We start from the raw sequence: 12,441 nt of genomic DNA on the forward strand, positions 1-12,441 counted from the left end.
AAAGCTCCACGTTTAGCCGCTGAGCGCATTCACGTTAAAGTGGTGGATACTGGACGGGCTGCAGGTGCCTGGGCCATGAAACATGCTCTGGATGCTGGGTGTAGACAACACCAGTCACTCGGGGCCGATGGAGTGGAGGAGAACAACTGCTCATGTGAAAGCTGGAAAACTGGAATAAACCCCACAAGGAGCAGCACATCACAGGCTGTAGAAGAGCCTTCAGGCTGTGTGGTGAAGTTGTCCTGCTGGAGGAAATCCTATCACAACATTCAACATGTTTCTTTGGCTATTATTGTTGTTATATAAGCATAACTTTACAATTCTGCAATCAACAAGGTGCACTTGGTTTTGGTGGTTTTCTATTTAACTCCATAGATGCCAGTTATTTCCCACTAGCTATGTTGAACTCTCATGAATATGCATATTTCATAACTGGATGCCTTTTGGAAAGTGAGATTGGAAGCTAGCTGGTGTAGAGTTGGTCTCAGAGTTGAACTCAGGTGGTCAGTTATCTCCCATCGTAATCCGGCGTCCACATCGCTAAATGATATGACACATTGGCACAGATCATTACATCCCGAGCTCTGGAGATTAGATGTCTGCCAACGTCTGTGCAGAGAGAAATTCAAAATGAGAGGCAATTTGACATTTGCCAACAGGTCATCACGTGGAGAAACATGTGTGTGATATTCCTGCTGCACGGCCCTGGTCAGACCCACAGCAGCACTTTCTCTGCGTTGATTGCAGAGTTTGAAACGTCAGGAAACCGTCATCAAACCACCACAACAGAGGAGAGCAGTGAAGCAGCGCATACCTGAGGGACGGTTAGATTGTAGAGGCGGTTATTATCTCAATTCATCTTCCTGTCTGAAGCGTCAAAAAGCATCTTCTATGTTGTTTTCTGAACAGTCCAAACCTTATTGCAGAGAAGAACAGGTCTGCTGTGTGTTAGTGATGGGGTGGAGGGATGGATGGGCCCTTTGGAAGATGTTGTGTCCTCAGCATTGCTGTAAACTAACAGTGTTGATAATGTAGATCCCCTCCGTACTCTTTCAATCGAACAATTAACAACGAGCGTGTCAACGGCAGCATGCTGAGTCCAACCATGTTAGTGCAAAGTGGGACGATGAGAGGGAAAACAATCATCAGCGCTGTGAGACAACAGTTGATCTTGACGACTCTTTTCTGTGAGTCAATATATATCAGCTACAGAAACAATGCAATGGAATGTCCTGTGTGTAGCGTGTGTTGTTATGAGGACAGCGCGCCTCCAGTGGTGGACGTCTGGACCTCCAGGCGTACGGAGGCCTGTGAGCTGTTTGTAGTACTTTTTCCGGCGCCGGTTGCCCAGCGTGTCAATACATATGGTTATGCGGCGGCTCGTGCGTGGGACGGTTTCTTCTGACTTCCTGTGGCCTTGTCGTCACAGTGCGTTACCAGGCAACCAGTGGAGACTCCACAAAGAACCTCACACACTGGAGGCCTTACTTGTTGTGTGATTAGTTTGCATTAATATTTTACATTTGTCCAGAATAAGATACATTTTTCTGAGCGCTCAGCCTGTACAGAATGGACAGTCACAGCTGACCTGTAGAGTCAACAACTGTATCCTCCTTTCAACCTGGACCACATCATCTCCTTCTGTTCCTTCACAGTAAAAGCCCTAGACATATACACTTGCGTAACCCTTTCCCTCAGAGCATTTCTTAATTATTAATGAAGTATTGCAACAGTCACAAACCGCAGATGGCTGCCGCTGTGAACAGTTCTGAGGGACTATTCCACATTTGAGTGTGTCCTTTATTCGGCACCTCCCTCTTGTGGGAAGAACCTCACACATTCTATACACACATTTTGCACACACGCACACACACACACACACACACACACGCTCCAGAGGCAAGGCTTCATGAGGACAGCAGCGATGATGTCATAGCTGTGGTCCCCCATCTTTATGTGAACACTGAGCCGGAGGAGGCCGTCCTCAGAGGGAGATCACGACTGATCATCTCCAGCAGAAGCTTCCCTCACAAAAGATGTATGCACAATTAATAATCATGTAGTCTGGAACGCAATTATACTGGTTAATTGTGCAAGTGTCAGAACAAGTAGGAAGGACAACTAGGGCTATTTCCCGGGAGACTGTGTGTGTGTGTGTGTGTGTGTGTGTGTGTGTGTGTGTGTGTGTGTGTGTGTGTGTGTGTGTGTGTCATTCTAACATGGTACTACATGACTAATGAGGACTGTAGGGATTTGAACAGGATTGTGTGCGTTACAGTTGCTGCTTAGGAGAGTATGGACGTCAGGAAGAGACGAGGGAACTTTAAACGTGCCGTTCAGCAGCTGGCTCTCAGCTCTGGGACGTCAGATTGTCCCGCTGACATTGTAAACATGAGTTTATGGTCAAATAGACGTATACGGCTCTACGTCACTCCTCAGTCCAGATGAGGCCGTTTCCGTTTACTTGACGTCACCATGACTACGTCCACTCCTTATGTACAGGCTGCGGTCCTGATGCGAGTGCCACCATCATGATGAAACCAACACAGTGAAGTTGAGCTGAAACTCAGTCAAAAGCTGCGTGGAGCTGCTGACTCAGCTGATCATTCTGTGGGGTCGTCACTACCATCACATGGTTTCCCTAATGCCATCTCCATCCTGTCGTCATGAGACATTGATCAGCAGCTTCAGGTCATTCAGGAGGACGTCCTGATGAACACACAGGCTGCTGGTGAACACCATATTCCTGCTAATACTTCCTTCCCTTGCAGGCTCGCCTCTCTACTGCAGCAATGCAACCATGTGACTGCTGTAGATTTGCAGTGAGACGTCTCTGTGGTGGAATCTGTTTCCAGTGTAACATCATGAGCTGTGTGTCTCTGCTCTCTGTTTCTGTGTGCAGCTCAGCGGCTCGTCTCTCCTCCCTTTGGTTTGACCGTCTGTGCTTCTGCTCCTCCTCAATTATTCATACTTTTATCTGACAAAGATGGAAGTATGATAACGTCTGATGATGCTGTTTTTGTGTGTGTGTGTGTGTGTGTGTGTGTGTGTGTGTGTGTGTGTGTGTGTGTGTGTGTGTGTGTGTGTGTGTTTTCTTCATACTTGAGTCCCACCTGCTCCTGTGGTTTGTAACACGGCGCCCTTCTCCTCCCACTTCCCTCAGGTTTTGGTCTGCTTTGGGTTGACTGGTCACTATGCTGATGCAGCTCTGTAGTATCAAGGTCAGTGACCCCCCCCACTACCCCCACCACAATCACCCCACCTTCTCCATTCGCCTGCTTACCCCCACCCAGTTTGTGTTAGCATTGTGGGATTTTATACCGATATACCTGTATCAGGAAAGCCTCTGAAACGGCTTCAAATGCTGGATCAGGTATCTGCAAGTACTAGACTCAATCAGGGATCACATTGGTGATCATACCAGTGATCATATCAGTGAGATCAGTGATCAGATTTGTTATCAGATTCTTTACGCTTCACAGAAACAAACAACGTGTCACGTGTCTGCACATCTGGTCCAAACGCTACTGCACATGTGCAAACTATTCCTGGACACCTGCAGTTAAACACACGCATCCTTTTCTTTCCTGATGATGCTCCATAGTGAGGAACAGATTAGCTAGCTACCACTAGCTAGTTTGGCTAAGTAGTGGCGCTAGCAGCTCACATTACTGAGGTTGCAGTGAATTACATGAATGAGTAATAAACGAGTATTGTTCTCATGAGGTGTTCAAATGTAAAGTAGTCAGAAGTCGTTTTGGTGAGAAACCTGAATAAATCCAGTTGTTTGAAGGAGATGTTTTCACTGCAACATGAAAGTAGAGATGAATTATGAGCTGTTAAGTTATTTTAATCAAAGCAAATATCTTTTTTTAGCAAAATCATTTATCTACAATCATTTAAAATATGTGTACACATATACACATTAGGTTTAAACTCATCACATCAGAATTTGTATGGGTATAGAAAAAATGGTACCAACATATTTGGGACATTTAGTGTCTCGAAATGTGATCGAGTTCATGCTAAAACCTTGCTGCATTGTATGTTAGTCATCCCAAATATTTGGCATATTTGAGAAATCAATTCAATTCAGTTTATTTTGTCTAACCCAAAATCACAAATTTGCCTCGGAGGGCTTTACAATCTCAATGAACAGAGAACCAACACTCCGGTACAACCCTGTATCAATAACTCTGCTGGCGGTGTCCTCTCACGGACACGACCACGTCAACGCAGGCGACCTTTCCTCGCACAAAGCGCCTCAGCATTGAGGACAGTCCGTCGAGGCCGGCTGGGTCTGAGTCGTGCCCCGGAGCCGCTTCCCAACTGGAGCGTCCCCTGATGGGATGGGAACGCTCCTCCCTCATGTTGGGACGCGCTGGTAATGATGCAGGACTGTCATTCAGATTCACTTGTCTTCATGCTATTATACTTCACTGTAGTGAGAACAGGGCGTGGACACAATGAAGCACGAGTAGCATGTTTAGCATGAGGAGCACGAGTAGCATCAGTAGCATGAGTAGCATGAGGAGCACGAGTAGCATCAGTAGCATGAGTAGCATGAGGAGCACGAGTAGCATCAGTAGCATGAGTAGCATGAGGAGCACGAGTAGCATCAGTAGCATGAGCAGCATGAGTAGCATCAAATCAAACATGTTGTGTTGCATGTGAAGGCTGTTTCTGATATTTTGTTCACTCAAAGCAACAGAACGGCCGTGTTTCTGCTTTCTTTGTACCCTGAGGTGTTTCTGTTAATGTTCATGTGTTCATCTTTAAGACAACAACAGAACGACTGCTCAGTCAGACACAATCCAGTGCAATGAAAGGACTAATGACAGTGGACCTGAATGAGTTTCTCTCAGACCCTGCAGTGTGAATCCCGGCCTGTGGAGCGTTCCAGGCCGATGATTGGCGTCGCACAACCCAGATTACTGGGTTTGTTCAGCTGCTCTGTCCTGAGCCGAACTACTTGAGGTCTTATAACTTCCACCACGGTTTGGATCACAGATCAGATCAGTACAAGAGCAAAAAAAGGGATCAAATATAACTTTAAGAGATCATCAATGATCCATATTAAGAGATTGAGATCCCTTTAATGTTTGATTATAGCAGCTACATGTTATACTTTAACTTTTACAAATGTGGACGGAATATGAGTGTCAAATGAAACGTGGTCCCGGTTACCAGCAGGTCAGCTGACAGTATCATGAACCACGCGGCGGGGCTTTCTCCCTAAAATGTCCCCAGACAGACTGATGTTAACCTCCAGCTGCTGATACAAGTGCTTGTGAGAGCATGTCCACAATTTAGCTCTTACGTTCTCACAGCAGAGCCGATTCACACACCTGCATTCTATACACATATGCATTTATTAATAAATAGACAAACACATTTCAAAAGCAGGCCCCTCTGAAAACCTTTGCGTTGGTGTGTATCGAACACGGATGAGTCCAGAGGCTGAGAGTGACCAATCAAAGAAGTCGAGACATCAGCCGCTGTCTGTCCACCATCTCACAGCTGACTTCATGCAGCGTTGTGTCTGTTTGGCCCAGCCTTCCAGACGAGGTAGCGAGCTATGAACTCTGAATTATAGTATCACTGTCCCCAGCATCAAAATGTCAGGATGTCACAAATGAAGTCACTCACGTCCTACAAAAGTGCCCAGCAGGGGTTTCAGTTTCACCGGTGACCTTCAGCAGAATGAGCAACGTAGCTCGTAGTAACTCTATAAAACACAGAGGGTCTGTATTTCAGATCCAGTTAATGCTTTTATGAGGACAGCTGCATGTTCTGTCGGTGTCTTCAACAGCTGCCGTCACTGCGAGCCACCATGACACGTTCACCTTCTTTGGTTGTTCATGTCCTTCCATTAGCTTGGCAAGCTATTGCACAGCGCTGTACTTCCATTGTCCATGTCAAATATAACTAGCATGTCGCTATTACCAGGAGCATGCGGCTCAACCGATCATCCTCAGCTACCATGCTAAGCTAACCAGCATGCTACCTACGCCACTGGAAGAAACAAACAATCCTCCTTCAGTCCAGCTAGCTCGTTGGCTGTAGCTTTCGTGAAGCTTGATGGATACTACTATAATATTGGTTATTGGACTTCAGGCCTCTGATGTCCTCAATAACCTGAGTTTTCCTATTAAATCCGAATTGGGAGAGAAAAGATCGATCGCTGCATCCCAACTGTGGCACAAGATGACTTAGCAGAGATTTAGCAGCTCGCTCTTCAGCTGCTAGCAGCAGCAAGCTGCTAAATCATTTAGATTCACACGCTGGCTCCGTGCTTCTCTGAGTAGTGTGAAAGACAACATTGTGAAGTACTGAACACGAGCTGCTGTGCTTTTAGCCCAGGCGACGGGACAGAAAAGTCAGGATGGAGTGTTATTGTCGACCCTCACAGACACGGCCATTCAAATGGGTTCTTCCTCTACTCTCTTCAAGCGTCTCCAGTAGGACATCTTGGGCTCAGACCATGATCCTCCACCCTTGTTGTCTTCTCAAAGAGCAGCATAACACATTGTTGTTCAGCAGCTTCTTGCTGTGCGTCCTCTTGCAGAACTTGTACCAGAGCCGGTTCCTGGGCCTGGCGGCCATGGCCTCCCCGACCCGCAGCAGCCAGACCCGCCAGCGCTGCAAGGACGCGGTCCGCCACAGCTACGGTCCCGACAGCTACGCCGTCAACCAGGAGGACTTCATGCTGGGGCTGCCGCGCTCCACCAGTGACACCGATCTGGTCTCCCCAGACGCTCGCTCCACCCTCGCCATCAGCTCCTCCCACTACACCATCGGCCAGTCGGAGGGCCTGGTGATCACGTGGGACATCAAGGAGGAAGTGGATGCCGGGGACTGGATTGGCATGTATCTTGTTGGTAAGTGAGATATGACGTGAAGACATTAAATGATTGGAAATGAATAATAACCATTGAAGAATATTTAATGATAACAGCATCATACAATCTACGTTAAAGTGTTGAGACACTCTGCAATGAGGTGAGACTTGTTGTAAAAGCTGATCATGTAATAACTGTGGATAATGAAGGAAATAATACATGGTCTGCCTGGCTAGATGTGATTAAAGGTGCAGCACCTGTTTGGCCTCAGCTTGCAGCGTTGTCATGAACTGCTCATCGCTTGTTGACTCTTGAAGAAGAGTTTAGTTGTGACGTTGTTCAGCAGCCAAAGTGAACTGTAGTCAATGGGCCGCGTCCCATAACGTCCTCTGTGGACATTATGTCGGGTAAAGCCGATGTGGAAGAGTCTTGAAAGCTGCATTCTCTCTCCTGACCACCAGGGGGCGACTCCTCTGGTTGTATAGAAGTATATGCTTCATGTGTTAAAGCTGCATTCTCTCCTGACCACCAGGGGTGACTCCTCTGTTGTATAGAAGTATATGCTTCATGTGTTAAAGCTGCATTCTCTCTCCTGACCATCAGGGGGTGACTCCTCTGGTTGTATAGAAGTCTATATAAATGACTCTACTTCTCTTGATGTATTCCCTCAGTAAACATTGTAAACATGAGTTTATGTCTCAATCTCTAGTTTCAAGTCTTCTTCAATACAACATGATGTTCATTTAGTACATTATGGTCATTTAGAGTCAAACAGACCATAAAGCAGGGGACGCTTTAGGGCGGGGCTTACTGTGATTGACAGGTCTCTGTCACTACCAGAGCCGTGTACGGTGTCTCTAAATCACTCCTTCACTTTCCAAATATGGTGAATCTGTTCACTGGCTGTGAAAACAACAACATGGCGTAATCCAAGATGGCGACGGACAAATCATCGAACTCTGGGTTTAAAACATGAGTGATGTCACGACGACAACGTTCACTTCTTATTTACCGTCTGTGGTCTCCACGGCCCTGAAGCCCTGAAAGAGTATTAATATAACAACATGTCCAAATGTCAACAACTGGGCCACTGCACGTCCTTCAGTCCCCAGCAATAGACACACACACACACACACACACACACACACACACACACACACGCACACACACACACACACACACACACACACGCACACACACGCACACACACACATACACACACACACGCATTGATTGGTAGGCCTTTCTACATGGAGAACACAACACAGTGTAACGGGAAATGGAAAATAAAAAGGCTTCTATAAAGCATTCTGGTCATGGAAAACCTGGAAAAATCCCAAGGTTTAGTAAAAGTCATGTAAATGTGTTCTATTCATGTGTTCATGTAAATGTGTTATATTCATGTGTTCATGACGTTTATTTACGCTGAGTTTGAAATAATGAATGTGCTTTTAAAAGAAAGACTCAAAATATAAGCAGGCAGACAGGCATCTATATAAATGTTTATTTTTTTAATCAAACTATTGTCTCATTCATTTGAGTCATTTAAGGTTTACTGTATGCTTTGTATTCTCATTGTTAGTTTAAATACTACATTTACTCACTTTTTACTGTTTACACCCAGACTTCACTAAATGTTAGTCATGACATTTGGGTTAAAGTCCTGGACTCACTGGTCAGAATGTGTCTGAACCCTGGTTGAGTGTCAGTGTTCAGCTGTTCCACCTCCTTCCAGACGAGGCTTTGTCGGAGAACTTCCTGGACTACAAGAACCGAGGCATCAACGGATCCCACAGAGGACAGATCGTGTGGAAAATCGACTCCAGCTCCAACTTCAGGGACTGTAAGTACCAAACACTCACTGGTTGTTTTAGCAGAAGAACCCTTTTCTCGCTCAAATCCGCTCACTAAACGGCGTTAAATCAATGAACCGCTCCAGCTGTGTTATGATGAATGTTTTATTCAGTTCCTCGTCTCCACCTTGGCGTCTTGACTGGTGTTTTAGATTCTGTCTCAAAGAAGCGCAGTGGCTTCATCCTCTCCGCCCAGGGAGCTGCAGGGCTGCTTCAGAGGGAGAGGGAGGCACGAGCGCTGCGTTTAGGGACCGCGGGAATTGTGCGTATGAATGAGAGACGGAGACCACATCCATCAGTGTACAGCCGTCCAGGTGCTTCCATTTAGAAACTAGAGGGGTTCCGCTTCAACTCCCTATTCCCATCGCTGGACTTGTGTTCACGCAGACACCGAGTAGGACACTACCTGTGTGTTGAGAACAGAAAGATAGATCTGGTTATTAAACGTAGCGCTGCATACTAGTGATGTATGAGCTGGCTCAGGCTAAACCCTTTGTGAAACATGAACAAATGCATCAAGTGAATGAAGGCCAGGGAACCTTCTTTTATTATCTCATTTCATCACAGTCATAACTGAAAAAATAACTTAAATAGATGTTTATTTATTCCTTCCTAGGAAGGACTAAATGTACCTCGGCTCTTTTGTTGCCTGAACCTCAGCACAAATAGGATAAGAACCCTGGAGAACAGTTGAGTAAACAGCTGTAGTTTAGGGCTGCTGATTGTTCCCTTCAATGAGTACACGCTGCTCTGCCTGGAGGTTTAGCACCTCTAGCTTCATTGAGTCACCAGCATGTGCAGTAACAGGTTCCCTGCCTGTGTACAGATGCCTGTTGTTGAACTAAGAACTCCAGCTGTTATCAAACCTCGTAGGACGTTGGACTAGCTCAGTGTTTTTCAACCTTTTTTGATCCACGACACATTTTCTACAATAAAAAAAATCCCGCGGCACACCAACAACCAAAAAGATTACAAAATGTCCCATTGTAGCATAACACAGCATAATGGTAGGTAATTATTGTGCTACCTACTGGCATGGAGGAGCATGTCATTACTAGGCCAGACACTATATTGCAGCTCAGACGCTCAACAATGGAAAACTATTTGCGGCAACTAAATAATGGTTGAACATCCCTGGCCTGGAGGACTCTGTGTGTCACCCTCCTGCCTGTGAGACACGGCTCACTCAAGCTGGCGGGCAAACGTGTGCACGTTGAGTCCGTGCACGTTGAGTCCGTGCACGCAGCTCGCTGAGCGCTCCCCTCTTCGTCAGATCCTGTGAGTGTCGCCCAAACGAGCAGACGAACACGCAGCTCTACCGTGACCTTAATCTGCTCGGGTCCCCAAGCCGGTTCAGCTTTTTGTTTTTTTGCCCCACTTCCCCTATTTTACAGTCCCAAAAAAATTATAGATACCACCAATAACTAAGAATTTTAATAGATTAAGAAGCTTCATTTGTTCTCCTTTACCCCTAATTTCTTCATCCATTCTTTTCTTTTTATTATATTGAATATTATAAAAGCTATTGAAACCATGAGGGCTGTGATAAATATTTCCCAAAACATGATGACATGACACATAGACAATGTAAAATAACCAAACTGTTTTTTAAATTTAAATGGGAGATGAAGCCATCACCATCCATAATAAGAGGTTTGGTTTCTGTTTTAATAATTCCCGTATGAAGGACGGTGTGGAGTTGTATTCAGTGTCGCTGAAAAGGAAACTAACGCTTGTTTCATTTCTCTCCATCATCTCCACCTCTCCTCTCGTGTGTGTGTGTGTGTGTGTGTGTGTGTGTGTGTGTGCTCGTCCTCAGCGGAGTCCCAGGTCTGCTTCAGGTACTACCACGGCGTCACCGGAGCCCTGAGGGCCACCACGCCCAGCATCACCATCAAGAAGGGCCCCGCCCACGTGAGTCTCTCCGCTGCTCCTGCTTTTATTTTGAAACACTCTTCAGTTTGTGTCACGTCTGAATTGGCACGCGTCACAGAAGTGACCCTTCGTTGCTTCCATTACACAGAGAAAGGCTCTGCTCTTGGAAGCAGCTGTGAAAGAAGCTAATCCTCTCAGCAGCATCAGATACTCAGAGCTCAGCGAGGTGACGCTGTGTCCAGCAGCAGCTCAGCGTGTCCGACAGGCAGATAGAGAGGGCACGATCCTATCCTGTCTATGCATATACGTGTGCACGGCTCTCAGTGCACGGCTCTCGGTGCACGGCTCTCGGTGCACGGCTCTCGGTGCACGGCTCACAGTGCACGGCTCTCGGTGCACGGCTCTCGGTGCACGGCTCACAGTGCACGGCTCTCGGTGCACGGCTCACGGTGCACGGCTCTCGGTGCACGGCTCACGGTGCACGGCTCTCGGTGCACGGCTCTCGGTGCACGGCTCACAGTGCACGGCTCACAGTGCACGGCTCTCGGTGCACGGCTCACAGTGCACGGCTCTCGGTGCATGGCTCACAGTGCACGGCTCTCGGTGCACGGCTCTCGGTGCACGGCTCACAGTGCACGGCTCACAGTGCACGGCTCTCAGTGCACGGCTCACGGTGCACGGCTCTCAGTGCACGGCTCTCAGTGCACGGCTCTCAGCTCAGTCTGATGTTACTTCCGAGGTTCCGTGTCGCCAACGGATAACCGGGCCAAGACTTCCTCTTCCGTGTGTTGAGAGGAACTGGAGTGAGCGTGTGACGCTCAGTGTGAGGTCAGCGGTGACGTTACAGATGTGGACGTGGCACAGCAGTGTGTGTGTGTGTGTGTGTGTGTGTGTGTGTGTGTGTGTGTGTGTGTGTGTGTGTGTGTGTGTGTGTGTATAAATGCTGCGACTCCTCAAGGCCCGTGAGGAGACTCTGTGCTGTATTTTTGTGAGGAGCATCTGATGACAATACAACGTCATTTCAAAGTTATTATTATCATAATTAAATTATGAAGTACTAATGTTTGGGAAAGTACTCCAAAAAGTACATTCCTACTGCTGTCACTACTTTTTATATTTTAAAAAGTGTCTGCCAGCGATGGCAACCAAAGGCCAGGAATTGGGCACCGATGCCTCACCCTGGAGCTTCATCTTGCCCTGGGTATCAACCCTGTGGCCTCTCTGTCTAACTCTCCTGGAGTCCCTGCTGCCATTGGCTAGTGAAGTGAAGAGTGGTCCCATGATGCATTGCTTCTTGGAGCCCTTCAGATAGAAGTCTTTTGAGCAGCACTAGTACTGAGCAGGAGATCCATACGGGCCCCGCCCTTCTAGAGCCTCCTCAGCCGGACCCTGGGGTCAGGACGCTGTCCAGCCAGGAGGTTGGGTTTCACTGTTTGCCTCACATTCTGCTGCTCTGGGGCCCTGGAAATGCTGATGGGCCCTGAACTTGATCTGCACTTGCTTCCTGAGGACAAATGAATAAAAATAACCGCCACAGGGAGGCAGGGAGGGAGGGAGGGAGAGAGGGAGGAGCAGAGAGAGGAGAAGATAGTCCACTCCAGGTGTCATTCAGGCTTTCATTCAGGCGAGGGTCCACACAACCAAAGGAGAACGAGCAGCAGAAGAAGAAGAAGAAGAAGAAGAAGAAGAAGAAGAAGAAGAAGAGGAGGAAGAAGAAGAAGAAGAAGAAGAGGAAGAAGCAGAAACAGAAGAAGCAGCAACAGCAGCAGCAGAAGAAGAAGAAGGAGCAGAAGAAGAAGAAGAAGAAGAAGAAGAAGAAGAAGAAGAAGAAGAAGAAGAAGAAGAAGAAGCAGCAGAAGCAGAAGAAGAAG

The 12,441-nt window shown here is 47.1% G+C and overlaps 1 protein-coding gene across 1 annotated transcript in view; it reads left to right on the plus strand.

Moving 5' to 3' along the window:
• Positions 1-3,194: 3,194 nt before the first annotated feature.
• Positions 3,195-12,441, plus strand: part of hecw1a (HECT, C2 and WW domain containing E3 ubiquitin protein ligase 1a) — a gene marked incomplete at both ends in the record, with an annotated part of 63,924 nt that continues 54,677 nt past the window's right edge. Inside the window, 4 exons of the mRNA XM_079234337.1 lie at positions 3,195-3,221; positions 6,569-6,881; positions 8,578-8,685; positions 10,515-10,609. Coding sequence (XP_079090463.1) covers positions 3,195-3,221; positions 6,569-6,881; positions 8,578-8,685; positions 10,515-10,609 — 543 coding nt within the window. The remainder of the gene's footprint in view (positions 3,222-6,568; positions 6,882-8,577; positions 8,686-10,514; positions 10,610-12,441) is intronic.

This window comes from Taurulus bubalis, assembly GCF_910589615.1.
Source record: "Taurulus bubalis genome assembly, chromosome: 18".
Taxonomy (NCBI): Eukaryota; Metazoa; Chordata; class Actinopteri; order Perciformes; family Cottidae; genus Taurulus; species Taurulus bubalis.